The 20,765-nt window shown below is 41.6% G+C and overlaps 1 protein-coding gene and 1 long non-coding RNA gene across 8 annotated transcripts in view; one reads left to right on the top strand and one right to left on the bottom strand.

Annotated features, from left to right (window-relative positions):
- The window catches only part of trappc9 (trafficking protein particle complex subunit 9), a 749,291-nt gene that overhangs the window by 565,689 nt on the left and 162,837 nt on the right, over positions 1–20,765 (bottom strand). For all 7 annotated transcript variants that reach the window (XM_063062835.1, XM_063062851.1, XM_063062844.1 and 4 more), the window contains one exon: positions 2,783–2,946. In XM_063062835.1, coding sequence (XP_062918905.1) covers positions 2,783–2,946 — 164 coding nt within the window. The remainder of the gene's footprint in view (positions 1–2,782; positions 2,947–20,765) is intronic.
- The window catches only part of LOC134354109 (uncharacterized), a 40,540-nt gene that overhangs the window by 14,228 nt on the left and 5,547 nt on the right, over positions 1–20,765 (top strand). The window contains exon 2 of the long non-coding RNA XR_010019726.1: positions 20,458–20,550. This is a non-coding gene — a long non-coding RNA (uncharacterized LOC134354109). The remainder of the gene's footprint in view (positions 1–20,457; positions 20,551–20,765) is intronic.

Here is a 20,765-nt window from a genome sequence, read left to right as displayed (position 1 = left end):
CAGTGCTGGGACCGCAGTTGTTTACAATATATATTAATGACTTGGATGAGGGAATTAAATGTAGCATCTCCAAGTTTGCGGATGACACGAAGCTGGGCGGCAGTGTTAGCTGTGAGGAGGATGCTAAGTGGATGCAGGGTGACTTGGATAGGTTAGGTGAGTGGGCAAATTCATAGCAGATGCAATTTAATATGGATAAATGTGAGGTTATCCACTTTGGTGGCAAAAACAGGAAAACAAATTATTATCTGATTGGTGGCCGATTAGGAAAAGGGGGGTGCAACGAGACCTGGGTGTCATTATACACCAGTCATTGAAAGTGGGCATGCAGGTACAGCAGGCGGTGAAAAAGGCAAATGGTATGCTGGCATTCATAGCAAGAGGATTCGAGTACAGGAGCAGGGAGGTACTACTGCAGTTGTACAAGGCCTTGGTGAGACCACACCTGGAGTATTGTGTGCAGTTTTGGTCCCCTAATCTGAGGAAAGACATCCTTGCCATAGAGGGAGTACAAAGAAGGTTCACCAGATTGATTCCTGGGATGGCAAGACTTTCATATGATGAAAGACTGGATCAACTAGGCTTATACTCATTGGAATTTAGAAGATTGAGGGGGGATCTTATTGAAACGTATAAAATCCTAAAGGGATTGGACAGGCTAGATGCAGGAAGATTGTTCCCAATGTTGGGGAAGTCCAGAACGAGGGGTCACAGTCTGAGGATAAAGGGGAAGCCTTTTAGGATCGAGATTAGGAAAAACTTCTTCACACAGAGAGTGGTGAATCTGTGGAATTCTCTGCCACAGGAAATAGATGAGGCCAGTTCATTGGCTATATTTAAGAGGGAGTTAGATATGGCCCTTGTGGCTAAAGGGATCGGGGGTATGGAGGAAAGGCTGGTACAGGGTTCTGAGTTGGATGATCAGCCATGATCATACTGAATGGCGGTGCAGGCTCGAAGGGCCGAATGGCCTACGCCTGCACCTATTTTCTATGTTTCTATGTTTCTATCATAGTTTCCATAACTTCCCTACCTGTTTCCCTTACCTTACACAATTCAATATCCTTCTCCTTAGTGAATACCGAAGAAAAGAAACAGAATCTCCCCCATCTCTTTTGGTTCCACACATAGCTGTCCATTCTGATTCTCTAAGGGACCAATTTTATCCCTCACTATCCTTTTGCTATTAATATAACTGTAGAAACCCTTTGGATTTATTTTCACCTTACTTGCCAAAGCAACCTCATATCTTCTTTTAGCTTTTCTAATTTCTTTCTTAAGATTCTTTTTACATTCTTTCTATTCCTCGAGCACCTCATTTACTCCGTACTGCCTATACTTATTGTAGATATCTCTCTTTTTCCGAACCAAGTTTCCAATATCCCTTGAAAACCATGGCTCTCTCAAACTTTTAACCTTTCCTTTCAACCTAACAGCAACATAAAGATTCTGTACCCTCAAAATTTCCACCTTTACATGACCTCCATTTCTCTATTACATCCTTCACATAAAACAAATTGTCCCAATCCACTCCTTCTAAATCCTTTCACATCTCCTCTAAGTTAGCCTTTCTCCAATCAAAAATCTCAACCCTAGCTCCAGACCTATCCTTCTCCATAATCATATTGAAACTAATGGCATTGTGATCACTGGACCCGAAGTGCTCCCCAACACAAACCTCCGTCACCTGACCTATCTCATTCCCTAACAGGAGATCCAAGACTGCCCCTTCTCTCGTTGGTACCTCTATGTATTGCTGCAAAAAACTATCCTGCACACATTTTACAAACTCCAAACCATCCAGCCCTTTTACAGTATGGGCTTCCCAATCTATGTGTGGAAAATTAAAATCTCCCACAATCACAACCTTGTGTTTACTACAAATATCTATCTCCTTACGAATTTGCTCCTCCAATTCTCGCTCCCCATTTGGTGGTCTACAACAATATAGAAATAGCTACAGAATAATTTTCTCTGTAAAGCGTTGGTCCAAGTAACCAAATTCTACAGTAGCAATAATGGCAATCATAAAACATTGCTCTTCTACTTTTGCTTTATTCCCTACTTCAAAAACCAACACAAACGTCTTAAAATAGGGTGGAAACAGGAGTTCACAGAGGTTTTAAAATTGCAAGAAACACAGTAAGAATAAATTTGTGCTTTCATTCAAAGGAGATAATGCTCAAAATCAAAGCAGTAATGATTCAGAAATAAAACATAGAAGTAGGTAGAATGGTAATGAACTGATCGTTCAGACACATCAAGTAGTGCTTAAGTCAAGCAGCATGCCACAGCTTTGCTCAAACTTGTTGACTTTAAGAGTAGATTAGAAGGTAGCAGTTATGGCGAGCTTAATGGCTTTGGCCTTTTGAATGGTTTAGTATCTTTAAAAAACTGGCTCAGGTAAAAGTTGTATTGGACAAAATAAAAGTAATTTGCAATTGGCAGATTATATGTCCCATTAAGATTAGGCAGGTCTGCAGAACATCTTGTGGCTCAAATGCATCAGAAATATACACTTATTAGCTTGTTTCTTAATGCTTTATCACACAAACTATAGTTTGTGCAATTATGCATGAAAAGCATTTTGAACACTTCCAATGTGAACAAACTTAATTTAGAACAGTGTAACTCTTTGTTAATTACATGCCAAAAACAAAAAAAAATTAAGGCTACAAATAGATGCTCAATAACAGCACTACTGGAGGGTTAAGACTTCAAAGTTTCATTACATTACAACAAGAAACAAACATTGCTTCGCTGAACACAGATTAATACCAACCTTTGTCATTTATGTTCTTTGCAGAAACTTCCAATGTTTCCAAAGATTCCGTACCAATATTCTCCAGTTTGATGGTCAACTGTTGTAATTCCCCATTAAAGAGTTGAGCAGATGCACTAGTAAATATCTCATCACCGAACAATGGCACCATTGTTTGAGCAGATCTAAATTAAAACATTAACTGGTATTAGTACACTATAAATTTTCTGTAACACTCTAAGAAAATGTTACCATTGGTAGCAACTTTGGGCAACAGCAAAAGAACTACAAACCCCATTTCCAGAAAAGTTGGGATATTTTCCAAAATGCAATAAAAACAAAAATCTGTGATATGTTAATTCATGTGAATCTTTATTTAACTGACAAAAGTACAAAGAAAAGATTTTCAATAGTTTTACTGACCAACTTAATTGTATTTTGTAAACATACACAAATTTAGAATTTGATGACTGCAACACACTCAACAAAAGTTTCTGCTAAAGGATGCATGTCTCTGGGAACTGAACGTCCAAGGATACACGGTGTATCGGAAGGATAGGAAGGTCAGCAGAGGGGGAAGCATGGCTTTATTGGTAAGAAATTATATTAAATCATTAGAAAGAGGTGACATAGGATTGGAATGTGCAGAATTTTTATGGGTTGAGCTGAGAAATTGCAAGGGTAAAAGGACCCTGATGGCAGTTATTTATAGGCCTCCAAACAGTTGCAGGGATATGGACTACAAATTACAACAGGAAATAGAAAAGGCTTGTCAGAAGGGCAGTGTTACCATAATTGTGGGGGATTTTAACATGTGAGTGGACTGGGAAAATCAGGTCGGCACTGGATCTCAAGAGAGAGAATTTGTAGAATGTCTACAAGATGGCTTTTTAGAACAGCTTGTTGTTGAGCCCACTAGGTGATCGGCTGTACTAGATTGGGCATTGTGTAATGAACCGGAGGTGATTACAGAGATTGAGGTGAAGGAACCCTTAGGAGGCAGTGATCATTGAGAGAGAAAAGATGCATTAGGAAAGGAAACTAGCAAATAATATCAAAGAGGATACTAAAAGCTTTTTCAAGTATATAAAGAGTAGAACACAGGTGAGAGTAGATATAGGACCGATAGAAAATGATGCTGGAGAAATTGTAATGGGAGATAAGGAGATGGCAGAGGAACTGAACGAGTATTTTGCATCAGTCTTCACTGAGGAAGACATCAGCAATATACTGGACACTCAAGGGTGGCAGGGAAGAGAAGTGTGCGCAGTCACAATTACGACAGAGAAAGTACTCAGGAAGCTGAATAGTCTAAAGGTAGATAAATCACCCGGACCAGATGGAATGCACCCGCGTGTTCTGAAGGAAGTAGCTGTGGAGATTGCAGAGGCATTAGCGATGATCTTTCAGAAGTCGATAGATTCTGGCATGGTTCCGGAGGACTGGAAGATTGCAAATGTCACTCCGCTATTTAAGAAGGGGGCAAGGAAGCGAAAAAGAATTTATAGACCTGTTAGCTTGACATCGGTGGTTGGGAAGTTGTTGGGAGTCGATTGTCAAGGATGAGGTTACAGAGTACCTGGAGGTATATGACAAGATAGGCAGAACTCAGCATGGATTCCTTGAAGGAATATCCTGCCTGACAAACCTATTACAATTTTTTGAGAAAATTACCAGTAGGCTAGACAAGAGAGATGCAGTGGATGTTGTATATTTGGATTTTCAGAAGGCCTTTGACAAGGTGCCACACATGAGGCTACTTAACAAGATAAGAACCCATGGAATTACGGGAAAGTTACATACGTGGATAGAGCGTTGGCTGATTGGCAGGAAACAGAGAGTGGGAATAAAGGGATCCTATTCTGGTTGGCTGCCGGTTACCAGTGGTGTTCCACAGGGGTACGTGTTGGAGCTGCTTCTTTTTACATAGTACATCAACGATTTGGATTATGGAATAGATGGCTTTGTGGCTAAGTTTGCTGACGATACAAAGATAGGTGGAGGGGCCGGTAGTGCTGAGGAAACGGAGAGTCTGCAGAGAGACTTGGATAGATTGGAAGAATGGGCAAAGAAGTGGCAAATGAAGGACAATGTTGGAAAGTGTATGGTTATGCACTTTGGCAGAAGTAATAAACGGGCAGACTATTATTTAAATGGGGAAAGAATTCAAAGTTCTGAGATGCAACGGGACTTGGGAGTCCTGGTACAGGATATCCTTAAGGTTAACCTCCAGGCTGAGTCGGTAGTGAAGAAGGCGAATGCAATGTTGGCATTCATTTCTAGAGGAATAGAGTATAGGAGCAGGGATGTGATGTTGAGGCTCTATAAGGCGCTGGTGAGACCTCACTTGGAGTACTGGGCAGTTTTGGTCTCCTTATTTAAGAAAGGATGCGCTGACATTGGAGAGAGTACAGAGAAGATTCACTAGAATGATTCCGGAAATGAGAGGGTTAACATATGAGGAACATTTGTCCGCTCTTGGACTGTATTCCTTGGAGTTTCGAAGAATGAGGGGAGACCTTATAGAAACATTTCAAATGTTGAAAGGCATGGACAGAGTGGATGTGGCAAAGTTGTTTCCCATGGTGGGGGTATGTGCTACGAGAAGGCATGACTTAAGGATTGAAGGGCGCCCATTCAGAACAGAAAGGCGAAGAAATTTTTTTAGCCAAAGGGTGTGAATCTATGGAATTTGTTGCCACGGGCAGCAGTAGAGGCCAAGTCATTGGGTGCATTTAAGGCAGGGATTGATAGGTATCTGAGTAGCCAGGGCATCAAAGGTTATGGTGAAAAGGCGGGGGACTAAATGGGAGAATGGATCAAGCTCATGATAAAATGGCGGAGCAGACTCGATGGGCCGAATGGCCGACTTCTGCTCCTTTGTCTTATGGTCTTACGGTCTATATCACAGTTTTTTGTTTTTATTGCATTTTGGAAAATATCCCAACTTTTCTGGTAATGGGGTTTGTATATTTTTGTTCCAATGCCACTTATAAATTGGACCTACAATAAATTACATTTTATTGAAGATAAAATTAGGTAACAAAATCCTTGAAAATCCTAAATAATCCCGTGCCTTGGTTTACTAACATAATAAATCTTAAAAATACAAGGTGTGGGGCTGTAAATTTGTGAAGATATAACATTATAGTGTTATGCAGAATTGATTCTTTCTGATGGAAGGTCATCGGGCAGAAATATCAAAACCTCTTTTCTTTTTCCACCAATGTACCACCAGTATTTTTTACTTTCGTTTTGAATTACTTACTACTTTATTTTGTAAGGCTATACTTGAGTAATAATATTTTTAGAATTTCACTTGTTGGATATAATTCTACAAGAATATTTAAATATTTCTAATCTTTTCTAGATTATTATCAGTTTACTGATCTTCAGTTGTTAGTTAACAGCTCCCTCTGTGGGTATAGTATATGAACCCCACAAATGACGCTTTAATTTTTTCTATTAAAAAAATACAAAATGCTGGTAATGCTGCATTCATTAAGTCAGAGAGCATCTACGGATCGAGAACCAGAGATCAAGTCAAGTCACTTTTTATTGTCATTTCGACCATAACAGCTGGTACAGTACACAGTAAAAACGAGACAACATTTTTCGGGACCATGGTGCTACATGAACAATACAAAAACTACATTGAACTACGTAAAACAACACAAAACTACACTGGACTACAGACCTACCCAGGACTGTATAAAGTGCACAAAACAGTGCAGGCATTACAATAAATAATTAACAAGACAATATGCACAGTAGAGGGCAGTAGATTGGTGTCAGTCCAGGCACTGGGTATTGATGAGTCTGATGGCTTGGGGGAAGAAACTGTTACATAGTCTGGTCATGAGAGCTGAAATACTTGGGTGCCTTTTGCCAGATGGCAGGAGGGAGAACAGTTTGTATGAGGGATGCGTGGGGTCCTTCATAATGCTGTTTGTTTTACGGATGCAGCGTGAGGTGTAAGTGTCTGTAATAGTGGGAAGAGAGACCATGATGATCTTATCAGTTGACCTAACCTCTGTAGAATGTGGTGAGGATGGGGGGTGAGAGATGGACTTTTCTCAGCCTTCACAGAAAGTGGAGATGTTGCTGGGCTTTCTTTGCTATGGAACTGGTGTTGAAGGACCAGGTGAGATTCTCCACCGGGTGAACACCAAGAAATTTGGTGCTCTTAACAATCTCTATGGAGAAGTTGTCAATGTTCAGCGGAGAGTGGTCGCTCCATGTCCTCCTGAAGTCAACAACTATCTCTTTTGTTTTGTTGACATTCGGAGACAGGTTGTTGGCTCTGCACCAGTCTGTTAGCCGCTGCACCTCCTCTCTGTATGCTGACTCATCGTTCTTGCTGATGAAACTCACCACAGTCGTGTCATCGGCGAACTTGATGATGTGGTGAGGATGGGGGGTGAGAGATGGACTTTTCTCAGCCTTCACAGAAAGTGGAGATGTTGCTGGGCTTTCTTTGCTATGGAGCTGGTGTTGAGGGACCAGGTGAGATTCTCCGCCAGGTGAACACCAAGAAATTTGGTGCTCTTAACGATCTCTATGGAGAAGTTGTCAATGTTCAGCGGGTTGACCCTGCACAGGGTTCTCCTCACATCAGCCACGGTAAGACACAGCACCTGGTTGTTTGGAGGAGGGGTGGTCTTCCTTGCCGCCACGTCATTTTTCGCCTCAAAACGAGCAAAAAGGTTATTCAACACATCTGGACAGGAGGCATCACCAGCACAGGCAGGTGGTGTTGTCTTGTAGTTGAAGTCCTAAATACCCTTCCACGTGCGTCTCGTATTGCCACTGTCCTGGAAGTGGCTGTGGATTCGCTTTGCATCTCTGATGGCCCAGGACAGTTTGGCCCTCGCTGTTGTTAGGGCTGCTTTGTCACCTGCTCTGAAGGCGGAGTCACGGGTCCTCAGCAGCGCACGCACCTCCGCGGTCATCCATGGCTTCTGGTTAGCGCGTGTAGTGATGGTCTTAGCCACAGCGACGTCATCAATGCACTTGCTGATGATAACTGAGTTATCATTAGATGATAACTCAGGTCAATGATTCTTCATCAGAACATCATCAGATTTAATACTTTGATTTCAGGAGCATAATTGATTCCATTTCCATTTGTAATTTTATGAAAGTAATCAATAACTGATGATAATTACCTTCAAGAGCTTAACCATCATCATTAGAAAAAGCAGAAGCATGACATTACTTTCCAAATTCATTTACAGTACATGTTGGTACCAAATCCTGTTAACTTTATCTTTCGGAATGACTGCAAAGCTCAACTGATTTTTTTTTTGCAATTTTTAAGTTGAGGATGAACTGGTTTCACTAACGAGAAGTACCTCAGGAGCAAAAGCTGGAATATTCCTACATAGGGATAATGTTGTTCGAATGATGCAAATAAAAGAACAAGTAATTAAATGTGGTTTTTCTACAGCCTAAACTTGGCAAAACATTGTATACACTTCCAATTTTTTGCCGGATTTTTTGAAGTAAAATGCTTACCAGGATTTGCACAATAATATAAAATAACTGGAAGAAATTAAACACTTAATTTTCCAAGATAATGATGACAAAACCCTAAGATTTAATTGTTTAAATTGCATTAAAAAATCAAAAATGGTAAACAAAAAAAATGAAGTTGGGCCATGCTTTTGAAATCAACATGTTGAAATGTTTCAATGAACCAATGGTTAAAACAAACAGCTCTAGCTTGATGTAGAACTGAGTAATGAGTAGAATCGCAGCTCATTTAGAATCTACATGTTAAATCAACTGAAAGACTACAATTCATGATGTGGTGTAAAACACAACAAAACAATCAAATTTCAAGATATTAATTTAAATTGTTGCTAATGATACACATTCCTTAGGAGCTGACAATAACCAAACTGATCAATAAATCTATGTATTAATACCTATCAGTGGTAATTCTACACAAAGATACAGTTCTCCAGTTCTACTCAAAAGCAAGAATCTTTTCTTGTTCTCAACAGGCAGAACTCAGAGCTTGGTTTCTCTCCCTACAAATGCTGCTTTAAATGCTATTTACATTTTAGGCTGCCAATAGTCCCCAGAAGAAACGCGTTCTATATTTACAGATGTTTACAAGTTGATTTTGTTCACAATTTTAAAACTATACAAAAATCACAACATGGTAACCATACCTCCACAGTACAGTTATAAATGACATTCAGAAGCACCCAAGACTGACTTGAAAAAACAATTACTAAAGTTGAAAAGAAGAAACTAGTTCTGCTGTCCATAATAATAAACGCAGGCAGTGGACTATTGAATTCAATATAATGGGAGCTCATTTGTATATTGAGTGACCATAAGTCAAGCATTTGTAACACAGGGGAACACTGATTCTTTTGTAGAAAGTCTGTGCATGTTTTCTGTAAACCATGTTCATGCTTGGTACTTTTAATATGAAAAATGAAATATAATTGGAGTTAAAATTGGAGTAAAATATAATTGGGATAAATTGCAAATCAGATTTTACTTTAAGGGGAGAAAAAGATTTTTTGCGATAATTATTAACAGACACAAAAAAGGAGGAAAATTCACACAACATAATAACTTAATGGAACCTGCAGATCATCTGTAGCATTTCGACAACTGACAGTGATCAATGATTTAGAAATTTTAATTGAAGAATAATTATGTTGCAACAATATTAACCTTTCATCCTTCAATTTCTTGCTGTTAATTAGGAGAAACATGAACTAACTTGTGGCTACAATTTCTCCTACCAAACATAATTCAAACTTCCAAGTCCTTGTAAACTTCCAGATCCCAGTCTTCAATGTATAATTATCTCAACATAAATTAACCTCAATATGTTTTCGTTCTTCAGGTGTGTTATATTGTTGTTTCAACCAAATTACCAAAATAATATCAACTTTTTGAAGTATACATTACACATCTGAGACAAAATGATTAGCAAATATAAATAACTATATTCTTTCTCCCCTACTCAAGCTGGAAATATTTTTTCCTCACACATCTTCCATTTCAGGATATTCAGATCAGGTACATCATAAATCACTAATGCTCACAATTTAACAACAAAGGAATAGGTATATACTATCGAACACCACAAGTGCTACTCTGATATTCCCTCAAGAATATTAAATGATCTACATGTTAAATTAGTTTTATTCATTGTCTTATCCCTCTTCCTATTTTTGCTCACACTAATCTAACAAAAACTCAAGTCTTGATTTGCAATTCTACTCATCAACTAACTTCTTACAGCTCACACGTGACTTTTCAATTACTTGTCCACTAGCTCCATTCTTCCTTAGCACATTGTCCCTCAGCAATAATAATATTTTAATTATATTTTCTTATGTAATTACATTTACAAGTGCTGCACTACAGTTTAAAGAACCACATTCAAAGTAAACCAAAAAGACTACTTCCCTGGTTACGTCACTTCTAAGTTCTGCTATATCAATCATTGTTTTGCCAACTCAAATAACACGCTGTTCTTTTAAATTAGGTGCTTGAAAACACAAAGATAAGCCATCTCTTATATAATCTGCAGACAGCACATTCTCCCCAATTCACGCGTCTGACTAATGCAAACACGTCTGTACAGTCAAACTAGCATTTGGGAGACCAATGGAATCGATTTGCTGGCTGCAGTCGGGGAGCAGGCTTGCGCTGCCAACTGGGAATTCTGTTCATGGCAGAATTTCTGACATAAATTATCACAGGATCAGAGCCTCTGCCATAAGCTGTGGAAGAACAGCTATAATTGAGCTTCAGTTTAGTTTTATAGACTGCTACTTGTCCATTCCATTAAGAGCTTCCATTTCTCTTTTACTCTGTCAACCACACAACTGAAAATATCTTGTACTGATGCATAATGAATCTTTTGAGGCAAATAACTTTGGATAAATAATGTCAGCAATGATATTTAAATGATAGCTCATTTTACATAAAAGATCACAACATCACAGTGCAGACCTTTTGATCCACATGCTGTACTGATTTTTTTTAACTAATTTTAGATCAATCTAACCCCTTCCTCCTAAATATCCTGTCATTTTTCCATCATCCATCTGCCAATGTAAGCATTTCTTAAATGTCCCTAATGTTTCTACCTCTACCACCACCCCTTGTAGGGCATTCGAAAAACATTTATTATTAAAGTATGTATACTATATACAACCTTGAGATTTATCGCCTCACAGGCAACCACAAAACAAAGAAACCCAATAGAAACCATTTTAAAAAGCGGTCAAACACACAACATGCAAGAAAAATCGTGCAAATAACAAAAAGTAAACAAATAACATTCAGAACTAAAGTTCATGAAAGTGAGTTCACAGCAGACCACAGCCTCAGTTCAGCACAGAGATGAAGAAACCTTAGAGTAGCTAACTGAACACCAGCCTGTCGTTTGCCTCCAGCCCCAACACCCTGACCTTTCCAATCTTGCCTGGCGCTTATATCAGTTAAATATAGCTTGTACCTTACTCTCAGGCCTGGGCCATGCCGCCCCATGTCTGCTGCACCTCGGTTCTGATGCTTTAAATTTACTCCAAGTCCACTTGAGGAAAGGCCAAATATGACCCATTCCTCACTCTCAGGTCCTGCCACCAAGAAGATTCAGCCCATTCACACCATAGCGCAAACATCCTGCACCTTTGAGACTTCAATTCACACCACAAAATATGCCAGGTCATACAGTCGGTACAAAAGCTCAACTCCGTAAGGGAAATTATAGGCTATTGACTTCAGTGATCTTTTATCAGAAAAGGGTGATTAATAGAGTAGTTAGTAGTTTTGTGTTCCACCGACACCATCTTAATTCATTCCATGCTCCCATGACACCATTAAAAAAAACTTCTGACATCCACCCCCCTATATTTTCCTCCAATCACCTTAACACTATATATCTTCATGAAAGCCATCTCTATCCTGGGAAAAGTAGTGCCTAGCTATTCACTTGATCTATGTCTGTTATCCTTTACACCTCTCTCAAGTTACCTCTCATCCTCCTTCACTCCAAAGAGAAAAGCCCTAGCTTGCTCAACCTACTTCATGAGGCATGCTCTCTACTCAAAGCAGCTTCATGGTAAGTCTCCTTTATACCCTCTCTAAAGCTTCCACATCCTTCCTATAATGAGGCAACCAGACTGAACACAATGCTCCAAGTTACACACAGAAAATGCTGGGGGAATTCAGCAGGCCAGGCAGCATCCGTGGAAAAAAAAGATGAGAAGTTAGATCAAGAAGGTGAGGAGGAAAGGAGAGGAAGTAGTACAAGGTGGTGGATAATACATGAAACCAGGAGAGGGTGAGGAATGGCATAAAGGGCTGGGTAAAAGAGATAAAGGAGACTGGAGAAACGGGGACCTCACTGGAGAGGACAGACAACCATGGAAGTAGGGGAAGGGGTAGGAGCACCAGAGGAAAGGAGTTAGGTCAGAGGGGGAAACAGGAATGGGGAATGATGAAGTGGGGGGGGGGGGAGCAATTACCACAAGTTTGAGAAATCGATGTACAGGCCTTCAGGTTAGAGGCTACCCAGATGGAATCTAAGGTCCTGCTCCTCCAACCTGACTGCGGCCTCATTGCGACAGTAGAGGAGGCCGTGGACTGACATGTCGAAATGAGAATAAGAAGTAGAATTGAAGTGGGTGGCCATCAGGAGATCAGATTTTTTCTGGCGGACAGAGCATAGTTTTATGGCAAAGTGCTCACAAAATCTAAGTTAGGTCTCACCGATATACAGGAGGCCACAACAGGAGCTCCGGATACTGTAGATACAACAGACTCACAGGTGAAATGCCATCTCACTTGGAAGAACTGTTTGGGGCCCTGAATGGCCATGAGGAAGGTGGTGTAGGGACAGATGTGACATTTTTATGACGGTTTCAGATTACGCACATCTACTGTACATTGTGCAGATCATATTATCGGAAGGATATAACATCAAAGTGGGTACAGAGCAGATTTGTAGGCATGTTGCCAGGAATAGAGACATCTTGTTAAGTTCAAGTTCAATTGCATGGATAAGAGAGTTGTGCATGGATAAGAGAGTTGTGCAGGGAGCAATCCCTGCAGAAAGCAGAAAGTTGGGGGGGAGGGCGGAGGGGAGAGAAACTTGGTGGTGGAATCCCATTGGAAATGGCGTACGTTACCAAGAATCACTGATGCAGAGGCTACTGGGTGGTAGTGAGGAACCCTATCCCTGTGCAGTGACGGGAGGAAGGGTGAGGGCAGATGTGCGTGAAATGGAAGAGATATGGGTGAGGGCAGCATTGATGGTAGAGGAAGGAAAAGTCTTTTCTTTGAAGAAAGAAGACTTTTCATTTGTTCTGAAATGAAAAGCCTCATCCTAAGAGCAGACGAGGCTAAGATGGTGGAACTGAGAGAATGGGATGGCAGTTTTCAAGTGACAGAGTGGGAAGAAGTATAGACCAGGGAGCTGTGAGAATCAATGGGCTTGTAAATAGACCAGATAAATTGTCTCCAGAGATTGAGACAGAGAGATCTAGAAAGGGGAAGGAGGTGTCAGAAATAAACCAGGTAAATTTTAGGACGTGGTGGAAGTTAGAGGCAAAGTTGAAGTCGATGAGCTCAGCATGGGTGCAGGAAGCAGCACCAATGCAGTTGTTGATGCAGCATAGAAAGAGTTGGGGAATGATGCCGATAACACACACAAAATACCGAAGACACTCAGCAGGCCAGGCAGCATCTATGGCAATGAGTAAAGTCGACATTTCAGGCCAAGACCCTTTGGCAGGGCTCTTCTCCATTGATGCTGCCTGGCCTGCTGAGTTCCTCCAGCATTTTGTGTGTGTGGAGCTTGGATTTCTAGCATCTGCAGATTTTTCTCTCCTTTTGTGATTGGATTACTACATTATGAAGTCTCTTCCAGGGTTGACCACCCTGTACTTTAAATCTTGCCTTTGACCGGAGTTCAGTGAAACTCTCTGATCTCTGCAGCCACAAGACCATGAGATATAGGAGAAGTAGGCCATTCAGCCCATCGAGTCTGCTCTGCCATTCAATCATGCACTGATCCAATTATTCCAGTCATCCCCAATTCCATTTCTCCCCACACCCTTTGATGCCCTGATTAATCAAGAACCTATCTATCTCTGCTTTAAATACAGCCAATGACTTGTCTCCACAGCCACTCGTGGCCACAAATTCCACAGATTTACTGCCCTCTGACTAAAGCAATTTCTCCGTATCTCTGTTCTACATTGATATCTTTCAATCCTGAAGTCGTGCCCTCATGTCCTAGACTCCCCTACCATGGTATATTTGCCATATCTAATCTGATCAAGCCTTTAACATTCGGAATGTTTCAATGAGATGCCCCCTCATTCTCCTGAACTGCAGGGAATACAGCCCAAGAGCTGCCAGACATGCCTGGAATCATTCTCGTGAATCTCCTCTGAACCCTCTCCAATGTCAGTGTATCCTTTCTAAAATAAGGAGCCTAAAACTGCACACAATACTTCAAGTATGGTCTCACCAGTGCCTTATGGAGCCTCAACATCACATCCCTGCTCTTTTATTCTATACCTCTAGAAATGAATGCCAACATTGCATTCGCCTTCTTCACCACCGATTCAACCTGGAAGTTAACCTTTAGGGTATCCTGCACAAGGACTCCCAAGTCCCTTTGCAACTCTGCATTTTGAAATCTCTCCCCATCTAAATAATAGTCTGCCTATTTATTTCTTCCACCAAAGTGCATAACCATACACTTTCCAACATTGTATTTTATTTGCCACTTCTTTGCCCATTCCCCTAAACTATGTAAGTCTCTCTGTTCCCTCAGAACTACCTGCTCCTCCACCTATCTTTGTATCATCAGCAAATTTAGCCACAAATCCCATAATCCCACTGTCCAAATCACTGACATACATCGTAAAAAGCAGCAGTCCAAACACCAACCCCTGTGGAACTCCACTGGTAACTTGCAGCCAGCCAGAATAGGATCCCTTTACAGGTTTCCCCTGCTATCCAAAAGTAGTGCATTTCTATGAAAGCTTTTGTAAGCCGAAATGGCATAAAGCAAAGAAGCAATTACCATTAATTTATATGGGAAAAATTTTTGAGCATTCCCAGACCCAAAAAATAACCTACCAAATCATACCAAATAACACATAAAACCTAAAATAACACTAACATATAGTAAAAGCAGGAATATGATAAGATAAATACACAGCCTACATAAAGTAGAAATAATGTACGTACAGTGTAGTTTCACTTATAAGAATCGGGAAGATTTAGCCAAAAACAATTCGTAGAAAAAAAAAAATCGGCACATACACGCATGCGCACACACTTGCCTGCACAAGGCTTCACCACATGCCCTTACACTTCCTCCCTTACCACCATTCAGGGCCCCAGACAGTCCTTCCAGGTGAGGCGACACTTCACCTGTGAGTCGGCTGGGGTGATAAACTGCGTCCTGTGCTCCCGATGTGGCCTTCTATATATTGGCGAGACCCGACCCAGACTGGGAGTTCGTTTCACTGAACACCCACGCTCTGTCCGCCAAAGAAAGCAGGATCTCCCAGTGGCCACACATTTTAATTCCACATCCCATTCCCATTCTGATATGTCTATCCACGGCCTCCTCTACTGTAAAGATGAAGCCACACTCAGGTTGGAGGATCAACACCTTATATTCCGTCTGGGTAGCCTCCAACCTGATGGCATGAACATTGACTTCTCTAACTTCCGCTAATGCCTCACGTCCCCCTCGTACCCCATCTGTTATTTATATACACACATTTTTTCTCTCTCTCCTTTTTTTCCCCCTCTGTCCCTCTCACTATACCCCTTGCCCATCCTCTGGGTTCCCCCCCCACCTTTCCATCTCCCTGGGCCTCCTGTCCCATGATCCTCTCATATCCCTTTTGCCAATCAACTGTCCAGCTCTTGGCTCCATCCCTCCCCCTCCTGTCTTTTCCTATCATTTTGGATCTCCCCCTCCTCCTCCAACTTTCAAATCTCTTACTAGCTCTTCTTTCAGTTAGTCCTGACAAAGGGTCTCAGCCCGAAACATCGACTGTACCTCTTCCTAGAGATGCTGCCTGGCCTGCTGCGTTCACCAGCAACTTTGATGTGTGTGGCTTGAATTTCCAGCATCTGCAGATTTCCTCGTGTATGCAGATACACATATTTGGTGGGGCAGGCCAAGCAGAAACATGAGTCTACCTGTACAGGCAGGGTTATGGTTCTTGGGTAGAAGGTAGAAACGGGAGGTGTGAGTTTGCGGGCAATGGATGGGAAATCCTCAGAGTTAATAAGGTCATTGATGGTGCTTGTGACAATGGCCTGGTGCTACCAACTGGGGTCCTGTTTGAGGGATAAGTAAGAGGAGATATTTGCGAATTGTTGCCTGGCTTCAGCAAGGTGGAGGTCAGTCCACCAAACTACTATACCACCACCCTTATCAGCAGGTTTGATAGTGAGATTAGGATTAGTGCAGAGAGAGTGAAGAGCAATGTGTTTGGAAGGAGTGAGGTTAGAATTAGAGAAAGAAGTGGTAAAGTCGAGACGGTTAATGTCTTGTCGGCAATTGGCAATGGAAAGATCCAGAGCATGAAGATGACCAAAGTGGGGTGTCCTAGAAGAGGAGAAGGGTTGAAGATGGTAGAAGTCAGTGGGGGGCGGGGTGTCATCGATGCGGGCTGGAGAGTCCATGCAAAGAAGTAAGAGACAGAGGCTGCAGAAGAAGAGCACAGCATGGTGGGCACAGACGTACAAAGGTGAGACCCTTAATCAGGACAGAATGTTCTGCCTCAGAAAGGGGGAAGGTCAGAGGGAATAGCAAAGATCCAGCACAAATGAGAGACGGGATCAGGAGGGGTGGGTCGAGGGTTGCTAGTGTCTGAGGAGAGGGAAGGGTTGGGATTTTCAGGGAAGGTGGGGGAGTAGGAAGATGGAGTCTCCAAGGACCCAAGGGCTGACAGTGCGACCTGAGGTCAGCAGCAGGGATTGTGGTCTGGGAATATCTGTGTCTGCCAGCACTGGAGACGGCAAGTTCTATAGTCTGTAGACGGGCAATCTTCTGATCCTTGCTGTATGTGAGAAAAGTGATGAACCAGCAATTGAAAGCATGGATTCGACAGAGGATAAAGTATCAGACAGGCCCATTACAAGCAGCGGAGAGAGAATTCTGGAGTTGTGGAAGCAGTTGGGCTAGGGTTTCCAGGTACCTCCTCATGGCAGAAAGCGTGGCACACAGAACATGGCAGGAGCAACAGTCGATTGAATGCGCGTACCTGGAGTCATCAGAGGGCCCAAATCGAGAAGCTTGAAAACTGATCTGGAAGCCATGTGGATTGAGATGGTGGCAAAAACATATTCCCAGGAAGGATACATGGCTGTGATAGCAGGTTTCAGTAAGCACATGGTCAAAGAGTTGGAGGGCAGCAGAGATCTCATCGGGGGAGCAGTGAGAGAGGGTTTCACTGAACTCCCACTGAAGGGAAGATTTGAACTTTTTCAAGGTGGGCATCTCTGGAAGACAGTTGGCAGTAGTAGTAAAAGCACAATGATGAGAAACTTTGCAGATGCTGAAAATCCAAGCAATAGAAAATACTGGAGTAGTAGTCACCAACCTTTTTAAGCCCAAGATCCCCTACCTCAGCCTTAGTGAAAGGCAAGATCGACCTACTAAATCGTTTAGAGAGAAAAACAGCTCAGATTGTACTTCCAACTTGAGGCCTTTTATTCAGGCTACTTGTATTTGAATTACATAAAATGCTTTTGTCAAACTTTCAAATTAATTCAACCAAGAAAACACTGTAACTAGCATATCAAACAGGCCATAGCCATCTTTCTTTAAGAATACCTTTAATTTTAAATTTCATTATTTAATTTTATTTCAACATGAAAAATAAATGAATAAAAATTGACTGTTGCACTCAGTGTGATGACTAGGGCTGAATACTTTCTGCTAGTTCCCCGAAACTTGGCTCATAACTACAGACAGCCAGTCTGAGACAGTCTGTGAGATGTCTGTCAGTAAGACAGCTCCTGTACTTAGATTTAATAATTTTCATCTGTGAAAATGCAATTTCACACAGATAAGTTGACCTGAAGTAGGCACTGACCTTTCGTGCACGTGGTGAGATGAGGAAATTTCTCCCTGCTGGCAAGCCCCCAAAAGTCACCGTCCCTTGATCTTGCTTTAAGCTCAATGTCATTTGCAAATCAATTATTTCCACTTCAGTATCACTTGGCACACCAAATACTTTCTAGAATTTGGCTGCTATCTGTTCTATATCGATCGGCAGAAATGGGTTTGAAATAAATGCAGCAGTACCTTTCATGATGTTTCACTCCCCAAAAAGCCAATCGAACTCTATTGCCAGTTTGTCTAGGTAAGCACAGTAATATTCAGGGCAAAAAGCATTTTTTTCCTCGATGCCCTGTAACATTTTCCCCAAGTTGGGAAAGTGTGTCAGCCTCCTGTTCTTTAAATTTGAAATCCAAATACCGAGCTTGGCCTTACGCATTTACTGCGCTTATCCTGTGGGGCAGGTGTCAGTCTTTCCCCATGAGCTCCTTGTTAAGTGCATTTAATTTAGCTGTTAGATCTGTCAGAAACCCTAAATACAGTAGCCACGCATCATCTGCCAGTTCCTCATGCTCCTCGTTTCTTGTCGACAGAAAAGTCTTTATCTCAGGCAGCAAATCAACAAGTCGTTGCAGCAATTTGCCGCGACTCAACCACCGAACGTCAGCATGAAGTATTATGTCTCCATAAGCGGCATCAAGCTCATCCAATAACGCCTTGAATAAGCAGTGCTGAAGTGCCTTTGCTCGAATCAAGTTTATCAGTTTGACTACCAGTGTCATTACATGAGAAAAGCCCACGACCTTCCCATCCAAGGCCTGCTGATGAATCATACAGTGATAATTCAGGAAGTCAGGAAAATCAGGGTCATTACAGCACACTGCTATAAAACCAATACACACACCACGCATTGCTGGGGCCCCATCAGTAGTAATTGCCACCAGGTTATAAACCGGGATGTCATTTTCATGGACATATTTTTTTAAACTCATTGTAAATATCCTCACTTCTCGTTCTCTCCCTTAAGTGCAAAAGAGTGAGGAAGTCCTCCTTTGTTGTACAATCCTGGAAAGCTATTCCGACAAATACAAGCTAAGCTGTATGCATTATATCCAGGGATTCATCCAACTGCAGTGAAAAATATTCACAGTGACAAGTCCTTTAAGACTTGTCGATCCACGTCCTCTGACAGTAACTCCACCCTCCTTGTCACTGTTGCAGGGCCAAGCGTTATATTACGTACAGGTGTCCCCCGCTTTTCGAACGTTCGCTTTACGACACCTCACTGTTATGAAAGACCAACATTAGTTACCTATTTTCGCTAACAGAAGGTGTTTTCACTGTTACGAGAAAAGGCAGCCTGTGAAAAAAGGCAGCGCGCGAAAAAAGGCCACGTGTGAAAAAAGGCAGCGCACGCCCCGAGCAGCCAAGCTCCTCCACTGGAACTGCATTCTAGCCAGCATTGCTTAAACACGTGCCTGTGAGCATCTGTGCTTTATGTCGATTTATTTTGAGCATCCGTTAGCAAGATAAGTTCTAAGGTATCGGAAAAGGCTAAAAGAGCTCGTAAGGGTGTTACACTTAGCGTAAAACCCGACATAATTAAGCGTTTTGATCGTGGTGAACAAAGTAAGGATAAAATGAGTTTGGCTTGTGGAAGTTGATAAAGATGATGTTGAAGAGGTTTTGGCATCCCATGACCAAGAACTGATAGATGAAGAGCTGATGCAATTGGAAGAGGAAAGAATAACAATCCAAACTGAATGCAGTAGCAAACGGACCGAAAGTGAAGTCATCCAGGAACTGGAGCAACTGCATGAGATTTTCACTGTAATTGACAATGATTGCAGAAAAGTATGACTTTAATTCCTCTTCCCATTCTGGATGGAATTTGTACGTTTTCACCTTCTTTCGTGGAGCCTCCACCATGCTAGCTGCCTTGCAGGATCTCACCAGCAAGTGTCGTATATTGATGTTTGCGACAGCCTGTACCCTTATCTAATCTAATTGGTCACTTTGAAGTAGCACAAGCTACGCTGAAAAAAATACACCAGCTAAATCAAGAGAGAGAGAGGCGCTAACTTTTCAGTAAAAACTAAAATTAATGCTAACTACTAGCACACTATCCGAAATGCTAAACATGAATTCACGCTATCAAAGGCAAAAAATTCGAAAGGAAGAGCAGTACAACTGATCAAACTTTTGCATAACTGACGTAATATAAATAGCAGCATAATAGAGTCAAAACCGATTAAAGTTGATCAAATTTTAGTTAAGTCATGAATGCATAATTGAGTCATTTTTACCCACACGTGTTGTTTTCTTTTGCCATTGGACAGTTTGCTCATTTGTTCGTTTATGTTTAAGATAAACGAAACTCTCCCACGCTCCATGGAAATTTGACAGACAGCGGCAATACTCACATGATGTCAGCACACATGTGACGCATGACACTGGGCAGTGGAAAAGTGGAACACAATAACCAGGGAAAGCAACTAAGTGTGGATTAGAAACAACTCACATATGCGCTCTATGGGTAAAATTTGCTTTTGCATCAAAAGGTTTATCAGGCATAACGTATTTGTGTATTTACTTTTCAATCTTTTTTCAGGATCTACTGGGAAAGTCTCAAAGATTGACCGGTCGACTGGTTGGCGACCACAATACTGGAGGAACTCAGCAGGTCAGGCATCACAACGAAGAGGTTTGTCCTGAAACATCAACTGTTTATCCATTTCCGGAGATGTTAGCTAACCTGAACTCCTCCAGCATTTTGTTTGTGTTGCTCTGAATCCACACAGCCACGTTTCCCTGAATCACATGCCTCCTAATGTTCTGAATGACCTTACCACAGGGAACTTTATCCGGTGGCTTACTAAAATCCATATACATCATATTCTTCAAAATGCTTTGTCACAT

The sequence above is a fragment of the Mobula hypostoma genome, chromosome 1, assembly GCF_963921235.1.
Source record: "Mobula hypostoma chromosome 1, sMobHyp1.1, whole genome shotgun sequence".
In the NCBI taxonomy this organism is placed as follows: domain Eukaryota; kingdom Metazoa; phylum Chordata; class Chondrichthyes; order Myliobatiformes; family Myliobatidae; genus Mobula; species Mobula hypostoma.
This window is presented reverse-complemented; position numbering and strand designations above follow the sequence as displayed.